The sequence below is a fragment of the Megascapheus bottae genome, chromosome 20 (assembly GCF_031878675.1).
Source record: "Megascapheus bottae isolate mThoBot1 chromosome 20, mThoBot2.hap1, whole genome shotgun sequence".
Taxonomy (NCBI): Eukaryota; Metazoa; Chordata; class Mammalia; order Rodentia; family Geomyidae; genus Megascapheus; species Megascapheus bottae.
Window position 1 is genome coordinate 13376911 of NC_143528.1, and position 22165 is coordinate 13399075.

The following is a 22165-nucleotide window of genomic DNA, read 5'->3' on the forward strand; positions in this document are numbered from 1 at the left end:
TAGAAAGAAGGAAGTCTTGGCCTTTGCTACACTATAAACAAAGCCAGAAGAAATTATGTTGCATGAAATAAGCCATATTCAGAAAGACAATACTATCCTGCCCAAGGTCACTGCTCTATGCAGCTTCCAGTAGTCAAACTCATGGGAGTAAGGGATAGAATGCTGGCTATCAAGGGCTGGGAACAAGAAGGTATAGCACAGACTTTCATTAGTCAAAATGAGTACCCTACTAAGACCTGGTTTATGACACTGTGTATTGTGTCCTCGAAACAGACTGAGAGGGAAGAGCTAAGTGTTCTCATCTTATGAAGGCGATGTGAGGTCATGGCTATGTTAATTTGACTTCAAACTACACATGTATGTCAGATCACTGCAGTACTCCCTGAAGATATAATATTTTTCTTTGTAAAAATAAGATTAAAAGAAAAAGGGTTGGGGGAGAATGTCTTTCAGGACAGACCCTGGAATTTGTCCTCGAAGATCCTCCCCTATTCCCTTTCATCCCCACTCAGGCCACTCCCAGCCTCACTCAGTGACATCAGCTCCAGCTTCAGCTCTAGATGATCTCAAGGCTGAGGGTTAGCCTTGACTCTTTCTCACTGTGGGAAGCACAAACATCCCCAAAGCGTCTTAGCTAACACTCTTTCAAACTTGAGGCCATTGGAAAACCTGTGCACACACAGTTTGCTTCTATTTCACTTGGGTATCAGTTAAGATGGAAAAATGTTTAAAGTCCACACAGATGGTAAATAAATTTCTGCTACATGAGGCAGTTCCTGGAATAAAGCAATTTTCTCAAATAACAAATGCCAACTTATTTTTTTCCCCCAGTGGGACTTATTTTTAACTTTCCCAGAGAAGGACTGAGTAAGTAGGAGCAGTATCCCTTACCTTCAGAATCCCAGTTGGCTTTCCAGAGAAAACTAGTGCTTTCTCACTATAGACTTCCATGGATATCTGTATATACACATAACTGTACCCATGTGCACATGTGTGTGGCATGGGGAGTGAGGGAAATGATTCTCTATTTTCTTGTAAGAGGAGAATAAGAGAGAAGTTCAGAAGATGGAAAACATGCAGAAATAGTTATTATTGTATCCCATGTTTAGTTTTCTATAGCTTACTACAAATGGCATGAAATTGACTCATATTCTTACTTAGGAAATTCATTAAATCTTGGACAAATTACTGCTAATCGTGGAGAATTCTTTACACACTATGGGTCTTGGCCCATGTTCCCAGAAGTGGTTAGCAGTACTCTCCTGGGACATAGCTTAGTCCCCTGAATGCTGTACTGGCTCATGATTTATCCGGAAGAACCATCTTTGGCTGCAACTGGCAAGGAATGTCAGTATTTTAAACAAAACCACTCTGTTCACAACTCAGGGTGATTCAAATGTTACTTCCAGGAGCAGAGGTTCCTTAATCATAAAAAGCACAGAAACTATTAAACCATTATTTTGAGTTATAATCCTGAGGGTATTACCGAAGCATGCTAAGTAGACAGCCCTAATCTTGTTTTCTTTCTTCCTTCTACTTTCTTCTTTTTCTTCCTCCTCTTATCCATGTCCCTCTCTCTTTTCCTTTCTTGTCTCCCTTCCTCCCCTCCTTTCATCCTTTTTCCCTCCTTTCCTCCTTATCCTCTTTCTATTCACCTTTCCTTCTCTTCCTCTCCCTCCTCTCTCTCCTCACCCACTCCTCCTCCTTTCCCCCCTTCCTCCTTCTTTCCCTCCTCTTCTCTTTCTTTCCTTGGTTTTCAGTTTTGATGAAAATTTAATTTTATTCAGAAGTATAGATAATATATCAATCAACGAATGTTTTCTGAGCTCCTGAGTACTAGTCACTATGTGAAAATGGCAGGGGGCGGTGTGGGGGTGAGAAGGTCTGGGGATGTAGCTCAGTAGTTGAATTCTTTCTCAGTATGCACAACACCCTTGGTTCAGCCCCCAGAACAGCTGTTATCTCCCTCTCCAACTCCCCAGTCACCACAACTCTGAGAAATAAAGTTCTGTTCTTGATAAGCTGTGCAGTCTGTAGTCTTTTGTTTTCAGATATCTGAATGGACTTTAACAGAAATTAGTTCTCTATTTTTTTCTTATCCTTATTTGGCCATTAATTTTCCTGTTATTATACACCAACTCATAGCATAGGCTATGAGAACACAGTGTGATAGTGATAAAGTAATTTTTGAGACAAAAGCATCAAACTATGATCTCAGTTTAAAAATATAATGAATTTTAGCCCAAGCCTGGTGGTTCATTGCTATAATCCTAGCTACTTAGTAGGTGGAGAACAGAAGGATCATGATTCAAAGGCAAGCTCAGGCAAAAGTTTGTGTGACTTCATCTTTCCACATGCCTGTCACCTCACCTACCGGGGAAACATAAATAGGAGGATTGAGGTCCAGGCCAAGACTGGCATCTACTATTCAAAAAATAAAAGAGGACTAAGGGCATAACTCGAGTGGTAGATCACCTGCCTAGTAACCAGGAGGCCCTGCTTTCAAACCCCAATACTGTCCAAACTAGGAAGATTTCTAAATCTTTGTAGATTTTTTTCCTTTCTTGCTTTAAACAAGTTTAATATCAAAAGTTGAAAATAATAGGAATACTTTTAAGAAGACATTTCAGATATGCAGTTACTTTAATAATTTTTAGCCTTCTTATTTTGAAGGCCCAATTGATACATAATGAATTTCCTGTTATTTTTAGTGTGTGCCTAGAAGCCATGGAGAAAGAAAGGGAATACAAGAGTCTCTTGTGAGTAGCAACCATAGAAAATAGGTATTATAAACAATAATGGTTTCATACTGAAAGGAAGGACATGACTGTTACCACAAAATCTCTTTCAGGAATGGGCAGACTGCTTGGAATGTTTCTACTTTCAGGTGAATGTGAATACTATAAACTCAAGGTTGATACTCAAATGCTTGGAAGAATGTACTATGAGGTATTTGAGGTTACAAGTACAATTTTGGCAACTGACAAGTATTCGGTATGTGTTATCAGGAGCTCAATTTGTGGCCCAGCCTTGGTAGTCTAAGTTTGCAATCTCTGCTACTCAGAAAAAAAAGAAATTTGGGATCACATTTCTAGGCCAGTTCAGGAAGAAAGTTGGTGAGACTTGGTCACTACCTATAGGTTAGGCACAGGTTCACATTTGTAATCCTGCAGTGTGTGAAGTACATGTAAGAGAATAATGCCTGAGGCTGATGTTGGCAAAAACTGTGAGAAATTTTCTGAAATAAAGCAAAAATAGCTAGGGCTATATCTCACATGGTAGACGGTGTGCTTAACAAGGATGAGGCCCTAACTTCAAACCCCAGTCCCTTACCTGTAATCTGAAAGACCAGAGATAAAATAATTTAGAAAGGTCACTAAATGAATGAAATTGTGCAGTCCCCCAAACAGAACAAATCCTATCATGCCCTTCAGTCTGGTGTGTCCTATACTCCCCACAGCCTTGATTCCTGAATGTGGGATCAGTTCTCTTCTCCAAGCAACAAGAAGTTTAGAAGTGAATTGTAATGGAAAAAACATCTGCTTCAGAACAAAAAGCACTTAACATATTTTGAACTTTAAGGGGAATGAGGAATTATTTTAGCATTGCTTCACAATTCTAATTAGAACTAGTGATTGCTCTGTGACTATTAGATTTTTCATGGTTTTTAAAAAATAGGAAGAAATAGGTACTAGTTTAGTTCCATAATGTTTTAAAGCATTGTACCAATTATCTAAAGTTTAATCTCTCAAAAATTGAGTATTTTTCAGATTATTAGGAAAATTGGAATTACAGTAAAAGTATTATAATAATTCCAGCAGAATTTTCTTGTGCTACTAAGTTTAGATTTAGAAGAGACAATTTTCATTTTGTACTCACAGCTATAACATAATTACTTTTAATAAGCTACTACAAGAGTCGCCATGTAACTTCTTACAAAGGGGGAAACTTTAGAGTTTGAAGTATTGGAATGACCAGGCAAGAAATGATGACAGCTAGTATCAACCACATTGGTCCATATGACTCAGGATATAGTCAGCATCCTTAAAGGTGAGCGTGATGAATGCTTTTCTACAAGTGATTTGGGCTTCTTGAGGAGGAAAAGAGTAATCTACTCAGTGTTGAGTGTCTGAATTCAAACTGTCAAAGGTTAGGTGGCTAAAAGAAAAGCAGAATGAGTAGATGATTGACTATATTAAAACAAACATAGATGTATATAAGTAATTATAACTGTATTATAGATGAATTCCTGTATGGATGTGAAATTATAGAAAAGGATTAGACTTAAAGGATTAAAATCAAGGGAAGTAAAATACATAAATCTTTTTCTCACTTTTTACAGGTGTACTGAAAAGATAATTATGGTTTTATTTTCCAACACTAACTTTATTAGAAGTAGAGGTATTTCTGTTGTCAATCATGATGAAAGGAACACAGAATCCATCCATTAATCTATCCATTTACCGTCCTCCTATCCATCTGTTTAATCTTCCATTACCCATTCACCCATCTATCCATATACTCATTCACCTATTATCCAGCAATTGTCTATCCATGCATCCATTCATCTATCCATCCATTTGTCTATTATCTGTCTATACATCAGTCTACCTATCCATTTATTTATTCAGCTATCATTCATTTTATTCACTTACTCATCTATGAATTTCTCCTTCTATCTATGAATTTATCATTCTATTATTATCGATCTACCCACTATTTATCTCCCTGTCCATCCACCCATCCATCCATCTTCAAAGAAGGTCATATTCTTCATGTTAATTATTGAAGCTATACAAGAAAGTATACTCTTTAATGAGCTGACAACACGTTGCAGTCTGGTCCTCTATATCACCCTCCAAGAAGAAGAAAACATTATTAACCTCCTTTTATTTGTCTTCCTTCCCCTGCAAGGACATCTTCAGGAAAGGAAGCTCCACAAAGTAGCTTTGAGAATGTACAAAGAGGACTCAATATAAATAGTCACATGTTGGTGCTGCAGTGAGGCAGGTAAATGGATGTCACCCAGGATATGCTAAGATGCTAAGAGCTTGCGGGCAGCCTGAAAACTGGGCCATGTAGATTATTTCATAGGACTGTCTAACAATCGGGATGGCCATGCTTACTGTTTGATCTAGGATTAAATGTAGTGAAGCAAACAAGCTGGTGAGCAATTCACTTCTCATAAACATCAAGAGGTAGGTTGGTTTTGTCTCCAAAGAGAAATAATCTAGTGGTGAATGTTTTTTTTTTTTTTTTGTACGCAGATAAAACCTGACTACACTCTAGAATGTGCTGGAAAAGGAAGTGAGGCTGTAAATGGGAGAGAGATGTTTAAAGAATACATTCCCACAAAACTTAGAAGGATAATACATTATCCCTTGCCTTTTCTGACAATTTTCCTTAGAAACTCAGAAAGACCAGTCAAGATCATTGTATCATAAGAAGAATTAACAGTAGGTAAATGGACTCTTGGAGAGGAAAAAAGATTATTTAGGCAAACGCAGACCTACATTCTATACTTTCCTTGGCTAACTGATGTGACTGAGATACTGGGGATGAAGAATTATTGCTATAACAATTGTCCAATTAACTCACAGGTAAAATCTTTGAGTCTTTCAGATCTTTCAGTAGCTATCTACAGGTCAATGTAAATCAACAGCCATTCTAAATAAACTTTAGACATCACTTTGGTTTGGGGATTTGGACACAGGGCTTCTTGGATGCTAAGAACACACTTGAGCATTGAGTTACATCTCCAGCCCTTAGCAAACATTTTGAATTTCTGAAACAAGTTTTTTACATCTGGTCTATTTTTCTTTGGCACTTAGAGCTACACATGCACCTTCATTTATATTGCTTCAAAGTCAGTTGGACTTTTTCCAATTTCTTCCTAAGTGGAAGGAGAGACCTGACTGTGCTCTTGGCTGGTAGATGTTAATTCTATATAACTCATGGCCTCAAAGAGCTTTAGAACACTCTGAGATGAAAGGATTAGGAATGGGGCAGGATGTTATTGAAGTGGCCATGGAATTCTGTGCAGAAAAAAGAAAAACTACAGGCTTCAGCAATGGGAGAAGGTGAAAATATATTAGCATGCACATAATCAATATCTAAGACTAACAGTGCCCACCACAAAAATATACGCAATGACGCATATGGAGAAGAAAGACTATCAGGAATCTCAAAGTGGCCTGGTAAGCAACTTCTAGGGTAAATATTTGCTTATTCGCTGATAATTAATCTGGAATCAAGTGCTTAATAATGCTTGAAACATTAACAACTATTTGAAAATACTGGATGCAGCATTTTCATATCCCCAGAATTTAAAAGATGGAGAAAAATAAATATCTCTAGACAAGATTAGCATTCACGGTAAGTGGGCTGGGTGCATCTCTGGTGTGTGAAACATGGCTTTGTGACCACTTTTGGTTGTCTCACTAGCAGGGGTGCCTGAGTTCTCAAATATTTCAATTCCAGATATTAGACTGATTTTCATTTTCTTATTCCATTCCCTCATTGTAAAGGAAACCAGAGTGTGGCCATTTTAATAGTATTTGATGTCATTCTCAATGTAGGAATGACTTCAACTGAGCTTCACAATAAATGGTAGCATGCAATGTTCTGTATTTGAGTCTGTAATGCTGCACTTAAATGTCCCCTACCTCATATAACTTAATGAGTACACAGTTTTGCTTGATGATACTCAAAGCACAAATTTTGCTTTGTAGGACAATCTATTCAGGTTGATGCCTTGTATCTCTCTGTTTTAGAAAGAAAATTTAGGGCATAAATACTGGGTAGCTATCCATAATAATCACCCTTTCTTCTCAATATAATGAGTTGCCCACTGAAAACTACAGAGCAAATCTGATCTTCTTGAAAAATGGAAAGATTTATGTAGAAGTTACAAATGAAATGTCATCAAGAGCTGACTCGATAGAAGCAAAACAAGATTGCTCATTTATTCTGAGTTAGAAAATAATTGGTCTCAGTGGTTAGGGGTGGGAATTTAAGAGCACAATAACTATAAGGTATTGAATGACAAAAATAGATTCCTTTCTATTTTTGTTTTCCCAACATAGAGGCCTCTACTTGTTAACATGTGTTTTGTTTCTAGTCTAGACAGAATTCTAAGTATAAAAATTCAGTGCCTTATGTGATCATTGACATACACACAAGAAAAATCCACATGACAATCACCATGAAGCCTTTGGCTAACTTCCTTTTTCTTGTGCCTCCTTAATGACTGCTCACGATGTGGACCTTGTTTGAAATACTTTTCAGCTTGTTTACAATTTATCATGCCTCAATCCAAACACTGACGACATCTGAGAGAAAGCACTTTGTAACTTCTAAGTGGAAAGAGATAATATTTATGATAAAAAGTCTATGTTGATCACTGAGAAAAAGTAAAGAATGATTGAAGTGAATGAAAGAAAAGTGATGCCTCCAAAGAAAATGACATTTTATTATAAAACTAGAAATTGGAAGACACTGAGGAAAATAAAAACCATTTTGGACTTTAATTCAGTTTTTACAATGTCTTATATTTTTGTCAGTGTGTACCTGAAGTGATGGTAAAATTCTCAAGGCACCTTCCTTCCTTCCTTCCTTCCTTCCTTCCTTCCTTCCTTCCTTCCTTCCTTCCTTCCTTCCTTCTTTCCTTCTTTCCTTCTTTCCCTCTCCCCTCCCTCCTCCCTTTCTCTCTCTCTCTGTCTCTCTGTCTCTGTCTCTGTCTCTCTCTCTCTTGCTCTCTCACTTGTTCTCTTGTTCTCTCTCTGTATCATTTTGTGGGGGGGGTCAGGAAGAGGAGTGGTATCCTACACAAGAAGTGGACAAATATCTAAAATTGAGGGATACAGCATTTCCTTTCATCGTTCAAAAAAACCCCTTAATATTAGGTTTGTGTTACATTTTGATGTTGGCCAATTCTTCCTGATTACTTTTAAATTATAGCTTTTCTATAATATTCAACTCAGCATCTTCTCGTCAGAGCAGAAACTTTACGTTGGTTACATGACATACCACCAGGAATGCTCTAAATTACAGCTCCGTGGTCTTGTCAACACACACATTATTCCCCTTAAAGTGAAATGCAAGGATCTTTAAAGTTTTTTCCAGCTGGAATGTCCCATAAACCTCCAAAAAGCAAATTCTTTTTTCATTTCCTATGTGCTTGCAAGATTCAGCCTGAAATGGTCTAGTCAATGAGCAGTTTCTTGTTTCTTGAGTAAATGGCCATGAGGCAATATGCTAAATGTCACATTATCCTTTGATAAAAATGAAGAGTGTCGGGCTGGGAGTTTGGCCTAGTTGTAGAGTGCTTGCCTACCATACATGAAGACCTGGGTTCAATTCCTTGGTACCACATACACAGAAAAAAGCCAGAAGTGGTGCTGTTGCTCAAGTGGTGTACAAGAGCTTGAGCCTTGAGAGAAAGCCCAAGGACAGTGCCAGGCCCTGAGCTCAATCAAGGCCCAGGACTGGCAAAAAAAAAAAAAAAAAAAGAATGTCAGAGATCTTTTCAAGAATGGGTGGGAAATTAAAGTCTCATCTACTGGCAAATGCCTATGATAGGAAATAACTACTCTAAACAAAAGAGCTGGACAGTTCATTTCTTAACCTTGGCCCAATGTGGCCATATTGATTCACGCTCTCATTTTCCTGTGCCTACAAATGGGGGAACTGGCCTATTGGTCTCAAATCAGCCACATTCTTTTTTATTTTTGCATCTCCTTTGAAAAAAGATGACTACGTAGAACTATTAGCCTATTTCATTTTTTCTATTTCCTTCCTTTCTCTATTCCAAGGTTCACAAAAGACCATTTTCACAAAAAGCCAAGTATTGAATCCCCAGACTCAACACTCGAATACAAATTTACATGTCTACCACCTTTTAAATATTTATTTTATCCTTAGTATTCCTGCTCAAGGCACAAGCTTCATAATGTTCTTAAGAAACTCACTCAGAAATTCATACACAAATTCATAAATCATAAGACGACACTAAATCTAAGTAAAGTTTAGATTAAAATGTAGTAAACTAAGGGTCTTCTCTAGCATACCAAGCTTCAGCATTAACCCTCCCACTCAGCATTTATCCCTACAACCGAAGACGAGGAGGGCAGCCATTGATTGCTGTTGTCTGCAAGCAAAAGCATCCATCAGGAGTTCATACCTGATGGGGCCTGAGAGATCTCTGCTCTTACAGTTAAGAACAGACTTGAAATCCGGGTGTGGTGGTTCATGCCTGTACTTCTAGCTACTCTGGAGGCTGAGATCTGAAGATTGGGGTTCAAAGCCAGCCTGGGCACTAAAGTCTGTGAGATTGTATCTACAATTGACCAGTAGAAAGTAGAAAGTGGCATAGTGGCTCAAGGGTAGGATGTTAGACTTGAGCTGAAGAACTCAGGAACAATGCCCAGGCCCAGAGTTCAAGCCCCATTACAGACAAAACAAAACAAACTCCCCTGCAAAAAAAAAAAAAAAACAACAAAAAAAAACAGATTTGACTAGGTTGAGATGAAAATTAAAAATTCACCTTTCATCAGATATTTAGAAAAAGTGCCTACTTGTTCATTTCACTGTTAAGTAAAATACCTTGGGGTAGCCTCTAAAAAATTTGAATTATATATTCATCTAAGAAGTGAAAACAATATCAAACATCACAAACAGAACTAAATGTTGTGGTCAGCAAACAAGCAATTGGTCTCTTGGCTTTTTACCTCTCATACTTCAAATAATCTTTTTTTTTTTTGCAAAATCCTTACAGGAAACAATCATTTTTTATGTATGACTCTTCTTTATAAAGGAATGAGAAATTTAATTATACTTATGAATACCTGAGGCACAGAGAGATTAATTAAGGTACAAAAAAAGTCACACACAAAGCAGCAAATGAGAGAAACAAGACTGAACGCCAGTTGGGCTGATCTCAGAGGCCATTGGCTAATTACACTGTTCCATTCTCCACTGAATACATTGTGGAAGCTTACTGGTGGCCAGGCATCATTCTAGAGATTTCCAGCTGAAGAAGTTATTTGCTGGTTGAATAGATATGCTGTAAATATAGATTCCACTAGAATTTGTCTTATTCTTGGATATGATTTTTCAATTTATCTATTCTTTTTCTGTCAGATATCCAAATTTTGGTTAAAGAAGATTTAAGTATGGTTCATGCCATGTTGCTATATAATCCTATTTTTCTGTCTCATTTACTGCACAGTGATCTTGGGAAGAACACACTGTTCTCCAAATCTTTCACAGACACGTGCAATGCACAGTGGTTAAATAACATCCCCCAAGTTGAGCTGGACTCATTTCCCTCATTACAGCTTGCTCTCCTGGCAAGAAAAAGCAAGCTCAGACCGAGCTATTCATTTTCTAGACCAAATAGTGATGCTATTTCAACATTTTCTTTGAAACCTCAGAGTGAATTTTCAATGGACCTAAGAAGGAGCAGTCGACCCTTTTGAAGTTTCACTGGCTCAAGAAAATGGACCTAAAAACTGAAGTAGCTCATTAATCTCCAGTTTTATGTGTAGGCCAATATAGAAATAGAACTGAAAGGGGGAAAAAAGGAGTGAGAATGGAGTTTTCTGTTTGCTTAGATTTCTTTGGAAAAGGGTGAGGTTATCTCTAAAAGAGCACTCTAGTTTTCTTTACAGTTCGGAAATTATCTGTACATGAGACATCCTGTTGGCAGCAAAGGATAAGCAAGCTACTTCTAAGAACATGAGCCAGAAAATGAATAGATCCTGTTGGCACCGTTGTGTCTGGTGCCCAGATAATAGGGGCAGGGCTCTGCTGCGCAGGTTATTCAAGTTATTTCAGCTTTTGTGGATATTGGCATTTTATCCAGGGAGGCAGCCAAAAGCTATGGTGGTTTCCTTGGTATTAAAAGATTAATAAATTGGTCTTAGTTTATAGTAACAGAAATCCATGAGGAAGAAACTAAATCAGTTCCTCTATTGCCATAGCCTGCAAGGCAATACTGGCTTTAAAATAACCATTCATTTAAACTAACACCAGGAAAGTCTTAATTCTTGCTCCAAGTAAAGCTGCTGTTGCATTAAGGTAAACTTAGTAATGATTCTGGTAATATTACTAATGTAAATTTGCAGTTTTGGTCCCAAGTCACTGATTGAATCTGAGGTCTATTTTCCTAATAATAACTATAATAGGAAACATTCAGATATAATTGCTTTAATTTGCGAATACACATACCCATACACCCAGACACACACATGCACACATGCACATGTGCATAAGCATATGTGGCCTTGAAGACACTGGGAAGCGAATCAGTCAACTCTATGTGTTATCTGAAATACTGATTAAAAACAAGTTTATTATTGTCTTTCAAAAACGGATTTAATTTTGAAGGTGATATCTGAGGGGTTACAGGTACATAAGTAAGGTACATACCTTCTAGAACACGGCTACCTCTTCCTTGTTTTTTTTTTTTTTCAGTTTTCCCTTATATTCTCTAAACAAATTCTCCTAATCACTTGGCTCCATTATCTTACTTTGCTAGTCCTATCATTTTCCTTTCACTCCATCCTCAATTTCCACTAAGTGGCACTGAGAAAAGCTACAGAATTTCTTGGCCATTAGCTTCCTAATATTTTTATTTCCAGACATGGGGCTTCAACTCAGGGCCTATACACTGGCCCTGAGCTTCTTTTGCTTAAGGTGAGCACTCTACCACTTGAGCCAGGGCACCACTTCCAGATTTTTCAGTTTAGTGGTTCTGAGGAATTGAACCTGAAAGACCCCAAGTCAGAATCATAGGACTGCCATTCTAAGTTTTAGCTCATGCTTATAACCAGGTGTTTTGCTAACTAAGGAATTGGAGCCTGAGGGCCATAAAACTACTCCTTGACAATTGAATGAGAACTTCCCGTCAGTTCCCCCAGCTTGGGAAGCTCCCTAATCCTTATCTTATCTCATTCAACCACCTGATGGGTGTAAACCTGAGATTTAGCCTATTCCCGTATTTTGATTGTTACTTAGCTTACTTTTGTATTCTTTGGCTATTACCAAGTTCCAGGTAAGATCATGCTTGGAAACTATTTCTATGTTGACCACTTTGTCATTTCTAAATTGGAGTAAAGTGGCCTTTTTGTAGGACTCATTGATCTGAAAGCCGCAGTTCTGAGCCAACCCCGGGCGAAACAGTCAGTCCCTGTGAGACTGTGGTGTCTAATCTGACAGGGGAGTGCCATTAAGGCAGAGTTGCTTTGGAGCTCTAAGTGACTGAGTGCTAGCTACAGCACTCAAGCACCAAGCTCGGGACTCACAGTGGCAGAGTGCAAGCCTTGAGCTGCAGAGCTGGGGAGCGGCACTCAAGCCCTGAGTTCGGGACTGAAGTGGCAGGGTTCTAGCCTTGAGCTGAAGAGCTGAGGGACAGTGCCCAGGGCCTGATTTCAAGTCCAGCAACCAAACAAGTATTCCTGTGTGGAGAGACACTATGGGGACACAATGTGGAAAGCCATATCCAAAAGTCACTTGTACATGGTCACTAAAAATTAATCAGAACCAGTAGGTCATAGAATAGTTTGTAAGCATGTCTTGCTAATGCCCGTGCCTTTCATAACTGGGCAAAAACTTGTGTAAACCCTAAACCTACCCTTTTCCCTTAGTAGTAAAAATGGATTGCAGCAAGAGCCCCTCACCCTCCAAAGCAAGAGCTCACATCTTGCTGAATACCAAGGATTGTTTCCTCATACCAAGGATTGTTTCCTCATACCAGGGGCCAGAGATGTGCAACTTAGCATGAACACTATCTAAATGGTGATTGGTCAAATTGTATGATTTGTTCTAAAATTATTGGCTGCCTGCGTGCAGACCTTGTTGTAATGCTTTAAACTTATTGGCTAAAGAAGCACGGGCTCTGCTGTAACGGAGTGTGTGGACCTATAAAAAACCAGCCCCAGGACAGTTCGGGGCTCTCAGCCACTGACCCGAACCTTGCGGATCTCGAGGTCACGTGTACCTGGGAGCCCGAGCATGCCCGAATAAAACCCTCTTGCTCATTGCATCCAGTGGTCCGTGTGTGCGTCCTTGGGTGCGGGTCTCTGCGGCTCTTTCAAACCCAGGGTTTCATGCATGCTAGGCAAGAATTCTACTGCTAAGCCACCTTCCCAGACTCCTACAATTTTTAATTATGTATTTATGTTTGAACCTGTTCATTTTACTTACACAGAATAAGCTATATTTTGTATTAGCATGTAATATATATTATATGTACATTATACATATACATAAAATTAAAGTTTAAGGTAAATGTGTCATTCTACATTCTTTCTTTACAACACACTTCTCTACTCCTTTCTGGAGGAAAATGAGTACAATATGAGTACTTATAACTCACACACTGACAGCATTAGTCAGTTACAACTAATTGGTTGTTTTGCTCAAAGGTTTGTAAGGATTCAGGATTATTTACAAGGGATTGTACACATCAAGATTGACTCATAAATCTAGATTTTACATGAATCTCCCTATTCTTTCTTCATGCTCTGTTTCAGCGTAGAATTCACAGAAAGGACAAATAAGAGAATGAACAAACACAAAGTAAGGATTATTTTGGTTGCATGACTTAATTTCCAATAATGTTGGCTCTGTACATCAATGATTGTTTTCTGAAATAAATCATTCACATATAAAGAGATACTCAATAATTTTTTTTCAGATTCTAAACAATAGCTGCTCCCATCAATTGGTATAAAAGAATGGTGCAATTAACTTGGCTGAGGAAACTGAGTAGCTTGTTTATAAGCTTATTCTATCTTCTTCTTTTTTCTCCTTCGTCTCCTTCTTTCTCCTCCTCCTTCTTCTCTTCTTCCTCCTCCTCCTCCTCCTCCTCCTTCTTCTTCCTCTTCTTCTTTTGTAGGTCATGGACCTTGAATTCAGCCTGGGTGCTGACCCTGAGCTTTTCAGCCCAAGGCTACTACCCTACCCCTGGGCCTAGCTGTTGTCCCTGAGCTGAATTGCTCAGGGCTACGGCCCTACCTTAGAACCAAGCCCTACTTTCCCATTTTCTAGAGATTAACTGGAGACAAGAGTCTCAGGTCTTTTTGTATCTGGGCTGGCTTTGAACCTTGATGCTCACATCTCAGCTTCGTGAGTTGCTAGGATTATAGGTGTGAGCCACCATACCCGGCTATTCTAGCTTCTTTTTCCCCTGGTAGAGATTGAGCTGTAAGTACTGGCTGTCATCAGCAGAGAACCTGATGTAAAATGACAATTATTTAACTGTGCCTAGACATACTTGTTAGAGTCAGGTTCAAGTTTCTTGTCTCCTTGCTAGACTTACGCTCATGATCACCGTAGCATCATGTGAAAACAGAATCTGATTCCCGCCTGCTTTACAGCCACCTTTTGTCAAACACTTAATTTCATACCTTTGCCAAGTGATGAATGCTTCCTTTGCTATTACATTCTAGCCTATCTGTCTTTCTCTCTTTTTGTTTTCCTGTTCTTCACTCTTCTTTTCCTTCTTTTGTCCTACCATGACATTTTTTTTCTTTTCCTGACTACTCTTCTTCTTAGTACCAGCCTATATGTCAAACAGCAGCCTTGTCTGAAATATAGAGAGGTATTTCAGCCATTCTATGTTTCATAACATAAAGACCTTTGCCACCTGGCTCAAGCTGGTGTTCCAAGTACATAGAACTTTAGCTTTGCTAAAACATAAAATCAAATAAAAAAAAAACATGCAGGGAAGAAGAAAAATATTTTCTGTCACTGCTGGACTGGTGGCATGGTTCATGTTGTCGAGTAATTGCCTAGCAAACACAAGTCCTTGACTTCAAATCTAGTATTGATTCCCTCAAAAGAAAATGTTCAGTATTTATTTGGATTAATTTTACTAGACATGGTATTTAGTGATCCCTTTTGCACATAATTAAATATTGTTGCACTCCTACTCAGTTTTAGGAGATTTTTGTGTGTAATGAGGTAGACTATTTGATTCCCAATTATTGGCACATATGATTTTTTGGCTTTCTAGTCGTTTCTAAGGCAGAGACAGTTTCTCATGGTGTAACAAACATAACATAAACTACACAGACAATGATATTAGCTTCACCTGGGACACAAATCCAGGTGAAGAACTAGAATAGGAATGTGACATTCATCTATGCCCAATTGCTTACCTACTAATAAGTTTCTTTAATTAAGGGCAGTAAGCTGAAAATAAAAATAAAGTTAAGAAATACAGTCTTTGCCACAGGTTTGTGTCTTTAAAGTCAGTGTGATTTTAGTATAAAATCACAGTGTTATTTTGAATTTCTCCGTACTATGTGTACTAAACTGTGCATATCATTCTTTCTCTCTTTGTCAAGTGACACATGACTTATTCTCAACTCTTGATTCTTTCTCCAGTCCTTGGTTTTATTCAACATTATCTTATGTATCAGGAATCCTATTTCATACCCAGCTTTTATTTCTTTTGTATTGAAGCCAATCTCTTGCTTTGATCTTTTCCATGTTTTGCATAATTTACTACTTTATCTGATGTGAAGTATTACCTTTCTCTTGATACAAGGTTCATATGTAGGTAGACATTCAGGAAAAAGGAGACTGTCATTTGTGGGGTGGACTTTTTTTTAAAGGTAAGATAAGAAGGAAACATTTGAATGTTATTGGTATTAATTAATATATTGCATCTTCCAGACATTTCAACAGTGTATGCAATATTTTCATTCCTTGATTTTTTTTGGTCAATATCACTTAAATATATAAGATAACTTTCTAGGGATCAGGGTGTTAGCAGATATCTATAATTCCAGCTATTTGGAAGCATAAGATTCTGAGGATTCCAGTTCAGGGTAGTTCAGGAAAGCTGACCAAAGATCAATTTGAAAAATAACTAAAATAAAAAGGGCTGGAGGTGTGGCTCAAGAGGTAGAATGCCTGCACAGGAACAGGAGTTTATGAGTTCAAATACCAGCTCAAGAAGAAGGAGAAGGGAGGAAGGAAGTGGAAAAAGGGAGGGGAGAGGAGGGAGGAGAAAAGGGGAGAATGATGGGGAATTAGGTGTCTCCTCAAAGTTCACATTATTTTTGTAATATCTTTTTGAGCTTCTTTTGCCTTGTAATATAGTTTATTTCTTATTTTATATGTGAAAAATGTATCTCTGTATTTATAATTATTGTGGTTATTTAAATATTTGGAGAATATTTAAAGAAAGAGTCTTTCCAAAAGATTGAATTTTAGTCTCTGTTTAATTAGCAAACCACCATCAATGACAAATACACTAGCTCTTTCAAAAAGCCTAACCTCAAGTCTTTCCCTACATATTTTCCATCTTGACATCTCTTTTGGTTTAAAGAGCCCACTTCTTAGACTGTCTCCCTCCTCCAGACTCCTTTGGAATCCTCTGAGAATTTCATTTAACCAGCTGTCTCAACCGTGGGGACACAGCCAAAGCCATAAGAGGGTGCTTATAATTCCCATGAGGCTCAGAGTGACATGAGCTGACAGTTCATGACCTGAGAGTTCACTCATTAGTAACTCCTTGTGATTCATTGGGTTTACTGTGATTTTAGTGACTTATATTTCATGACATGTATAATCACATTTGGAGGAATGATTAGCTCGCAATGTCAAGGCTAAGCTATACTAACGATACAGTCTTCTCTAACTGAGGCTATGAAAGATTATATATTATGGATTGTTAGAATTATTTTTGGACAATAAGACAATAGTAAGTCATTCCTGGCAATGAATGCCTGTTCAAGTGTATGGGAGTTTTAAGATATCACTCAATCATTTGATAAATTCAGCACCCTTCCGTAATATTCTGAGGGTAATTTGTTTTCACTGGCTTTTGGGGCAAGGTCTTCTTGCTATGTAGCTCCAGAATGGCCTAGAACTCACCAGTTTCCTGCATCTACTTCCCAACTGTTTGGACTACAGACATATCCCACTTTTGTTGGAAGACTTGGAAATGATTCTGAGAAGTTTTATCTTAGTTTCGTTATTTTTTTTCTTTTCAATCTTGGATCCTTGATAATATCCTGACAAATGAATTCCATACTCAGAAATTCAATGAAAACTTTGTCTCACTGACACAACCATCAATGGATAAGCTGTTTACTGTTCTTTAACTAAAACCATATTAGCTTATATCTTCTATCTTTCCAAGCTTTCATCTCAGAGCTGTCACCATGGCCAACACATCATTTAAAAACATAGACTTAATTAAGCAAGCCATTTTCAGGAACTTCATGTCCTGTAGGCATGAAAATGTGGCTTCTCTGTCTTTTTTAAAACTAGTTTTTCTGACATTAGAAATCAAGTATCTGTACCTGATGAATGTAGCTGTAACCCCTCAATACATTATCCTGACCAAAAAACAAAAAACAAACCAAGAAATCAAATATCCGATTGCAACTCTTATTTACATTTTAGAAGTCATAAATATTTGCTTTAGTTCCATCAAATAATAAAGGATTGTTTTTTTGCATGCAGAAAATGTTTCAAGTAGTCATATTCCTAGTATTATTTGTATGCTTTATTATATGATTTTCACCCATAATTCTATCCCCTTTAATAAAAGAAGTATGGGGTACAATATGAGGTTTCTTCATTCTACAGTTTTAATTATGCTCAAACTGCTATACTTATTTTGGCTGGATTTTGAAAATTATGACTCACATATACAGAAAGATGAGATATTATACTCTCCTATTTACATTTTTATCAATTATATACATATACACTTTTATATAAAGCTTAGAGTGGCACTGTAGCTCAAGTGGTAGAGCATTAGCCTTGAGCTAAAGATCTCAAAGACAATGCCCAGCCCCAGAGTTCACAACCAGCCAAAAAAAATGAGGTGAGATAAAGCTTAGATATGTTGTGCATGTTGGTTTGCCAATTTTTTCCCCCAGATATGATATATCATAATTATCTTTTAACAAGCTCCTGGATTGCTTGATAAATCGTCTTAGTGACTACAGAGCTTTCCATACAATAAATAAATAACAAAACACATAATTAACTGAAATTTGAAATTGAAAAAAATTAAAAAATTGAATTTCATTTTTTTTAGTTACATGCAATGTGATGATCTATACTTGTACGTATCTTTTTTTTTTGCCCAGTAGTAGAACTTGATCTCAAAACCTTGTACTCTCATTCAATTTGCTTGCTTGGTTAATATTCTACCTCTTGAGTCATGCTCCAGTCTGACTTTTTGCTGATTATTTTGGAGATAGAATCTCAAGGATTTTTCTGCATAACTGATTTCAAACTGTGATTCTGCAGATTATGGCCTCTTGAGTAGCTCAAATTACAGGCCTGAGCCATCAGTTCTGCACATATATTTAAATGATTTTTTAAATTATCATTTGGTAAAGTTTAAAAACAGCTAGTCACCTAAAGGTTTGCTATTTTAAAAAGCACTTATTCAACAATGAATGTGGTAAAAATACTACATTTTTATAATTCTAAGCAATTCTCCAACAACTATACTTAGTATATTATGAATATAAACCTTCTCACTTAATCTGTTCATTCCAAGACATCCCGAATGGGTTTTAGAGTCAAAGTAAATATTCCTCTAGACAATGCCACAACACTTAAGAATGATCAAATTCTTGAAATAGAATATTTAAGTTAGAAGTTGTAAATGAGATATAATTATGGCTCTCAAAATGGAGCCATGGTATAGTAACAGAGTCTGAGAGTAAATTCTTTCCAGTGTTCTTAGTACTGGTATAAATGTCGAGTGGTGAGCATATGTTTCAGGAATGTTTAATGTTTTTGTAAGCAGTTGGACAATATTTGCCTTATTTTAAGGGAGCTCTGTCATAGTTCAGTTAATATGGTCTCATGTCACTACTGCTTCTTCTCCAATAGATTTGATAGGATACATAAAGTTTCTGAAAAGACGACCTGAACATTCCAATGTCACACAGTATCAACATTTTCACACATCTTACAATAGGAAGAATGTTTTCCAGAAGCACAGAACACACTGTTACCTCATAGTTTGAACACACCAAACTTTGTAGTAATCTTTGAAGTCTCTTTAACTCATGAAGCATTACTGATCATTTTGCAAATCTACAGTTTATAAAAAGTATTTTTACCACAAAGATAGTCTTTGTTTCTTTGTAGATGGATAATTCTAGTTAAACAGAACTTGGGACAACAATTTTGTTAGTGTGTGTGTGTGTGTGTGTGTGTGTGTGTGTGTGTGTGTGTGTCTAGTAAAAATATGATTGTGGCTTAAGATTATACCTAGAGGCCAGAAAGTATGTTTTAATTATTGTACAAAGTGTCTGACTTCTTCAATCTCAATTGCCATTGGGTTGTTTAGCAGGAGAAAGTTTGCTTGGATTTATATAAATATTACATAGAGCTGCATTGTTTGAAAAGTTTTGAAGTAAAATTTTAGTTGAGATCTAAGTAGACACAACTCAGGTAGTGTCATCTAATGCTTACTACTCTCATTTGGAAGTTCTTTTTCAGGGGCATTGCAACTCCAGGATTAGTAAACGGGGTATGGCATAAAAATTAATCTCAGTTATTTGTTAAATATTAAAGAAATGCTGTGGAACGAAACATGTTTGTATTGGTAATTTGTCATTTAATCTGGTATAAGTTAAGGAGAGGAAGCAATGTTGCTTTTGAATATTTATGTGGTTGCTTTTAACATGTGACTAATATCTAGTTTTGGTATTATTGGTTGTAGGGCTTGAACTCAGGGACTTGGCCGCTGTGACTGACCTCTTTTGCTTAAGATTAGTGCTCTACCATTTTGAACCACAACTCCACTTCCAGTTTTCTGGTGGTTAATTGGAGATAAGAGTCTCATGAACTTTTCTTCTTGGCCTGGCTTTGAACCATGATCCTCAGTCAGGTCTTAACCTCGGGAGTAGCTTGGATTACAGATATGAGGCACTATATCCTGTCTTATTATGTTATTGTGTATTATATATTATATGACTTTTTCTCTAAAAATTAGAGTTCTCGTTTCAGAAGGCCTTGAAGCATATAACAATGAGCTCTCTGTTGCCTTTTTTTTTTTGCCAGTCCTGGGGCTTGAACTCAGGGCCTGAGCTCTGTCCTTGGGCTTTCTCAAGGCTAGACCTCTACCACTTGAGCCATAGCATCACTTCCAGCTTTTTCTATGTATGTGGTATGGAGGAATCAAACCGGGTTTTCGTGCATGCTAGGCAAATACTCTACCACTAGGCTAAATTCCCGGCCCTCTGTTGGCTTTTAAACTCCAACTAAAGAGAGAAATATCAGATCTCATCCCACCAGAACAAAGTCCCAAAATGTTCCTGTTAGTGAGACAGAAGCATTATTTTATTTTGATGTTTTCACAAAATAGCCTTTTAAACATGTAGTTTCACTGCAGGATAAAAGAAATACCTACTAATCTTTTTATTCCAAGCAAAAAATGATGAAAGTAAGGATATGCACAGAATTGTAGAGCCAGCTAAGATAATCAGGCGCATATCTTACCTTTTTCTTGCGCAGTCTGACTTGGCTCCCCGTGGGCTCCTGGGTGGCCAGAGAGTTCTGTAAGTGTAAACATGGCATGCCATCTTCGGTGCAGACCTCTGGAATACTTGTGTTTTGATGTTCAGAGAAACCACTCTTCTGCAGGCCATTTTCAGCTGATGATCCACTGGGGCAGGAAGGAGGCTGCAGAAGGTAACTCCCACAACCTGCTTTTAATAATGACAGTCCATTCCCTGTACAAGGGCCAGCCAAGGACTCATCTTGTACTTCATGGCAGTTGTTTCTTTCATGATCGTCCTTAGGGAAATCAAGTTTCCTTCGTTGCTGTGCAATCACAGCAGAATTAAGCAAGTGTTTCTCCGGTACGTTAGCTTTCACATGTGAAGAATCTTTGGGTACATCTTTTATTTCATTTATGCTTATATTATTACAAAGCTCCAGGCTTTTACTTACAGTATCAACATTTTTTCTTTCCTCACTTTCATCTGTCAGTGCTAAATCAGATTCCCTAGCCTCTCCCCAGGAGTTGTAGGAGTCTTGGTTACTTTCCATAATAGGCAGTGTGTTTCCTATGGAGCCTGCTCCCTCGATATTATCTTGACTTATTATTTCATGCTCTTTGGTAGTTAAACTCTGCTTATCACTCATGAAGTACAGCTCAGAATTGGTATCCTCATCAGAAATATGTACTAATGTTTCTGTACTGGCCTCCAGAGAAAGAAACTGATCTTCACCTTCAGGGCTGTCATTTTCATCCACCTCCTTTGAAACGTGACCTATTGGCCTTCCAGAAAAGGCTCTCCACTCTGATCCATGACAACAATCCGGTAGTGAAGCACACTGCTCCTTGCAGTCCACATTTAGAGACACATCTTTTTCCATACTTTCCTGCAAGCTGTCGGCTACAAGTCCATGATGACATGCTGTGTTATAATCATCCGAACGCAGAGGCTGTCCTGACTGTTGGGTCACGTGCTCTTCCCAGCTTCTCTTTCTGATAGCTACAGACATGTCATTGTACTTTAACAACAGACAGAGAGACACATTCCATATGAGGCGAAAGCAGATGGGACTTGATGAAAGATTATTTCAAATTCACAGACGATGAGTTTTGTCATTTCACCACCTATTAAGGGATAAACATACATAGCTATAATATATATTTTTAAGATCAAAATACATCTTAGAAAAGAGCTCATCTAACCTGTACTATAAAGACAGAGAAAAGACTTTAGAAAGCTTCTACTTAATAGCTTTAATAGTGCTATTGTTTTAAGGAGCCATCTAATATTAGGAGAAAATTTTGAATCCAATATTTCTGATCAAAATTATAAGCAATATTGTATAAAGCAGTTGGGTTGGTCCATTATAGAATGAAGGTACAGATAATGTAAACATCACACAATTCTATTAAAATATTTATATTGAAATTCTGAATATAAATTACTAGAAGAAACTTGCTGCTCTGGCTTGTACCCCTTCCATATTTACTTTTGTGGATGCAAATAATTAAAGAAATCTCCTGAAACCAGGCATGATGACTCATGCCTGTAATCCTACTCAGGAGGCTGAGGTCTTAGGACCAAGGTTCAGAGCCAGCCCAGGCACAAAAGGACCTGAGACTCTTATCTACAATTAACCTCTAGAAAACAGGAAGTGGGGCTTGGCTCAA

The 22165-nt window shown here is 37.6% G+C and overlaps 1 protein-coding gene across 1 annotated transcript in view; it reads right to left on the reverse strand.

Annotated features, from left to right (window-relative positions):
- Dlc1 (DLC1 Rho GTPase activating protein) overlaps positions 1 to 22165 on the reverse strand; it is a 337813-nt gene that overhangs the window by 305816 nt on the left and 9832 nt on the right. The window contains exon 2 of the mRNA XM_090353987.1: positions 20494 to 21619. Within this exon, the coding sequence (XP_090210113.1) occupies positions 20494 to 21504 (1011 nt within the window). The 5' untranslated portion in view covers positions 21505 to 21619. The remainder of the gene's footprint in view (positions 1 to 20493; positions 21620 to 22165) is intronic.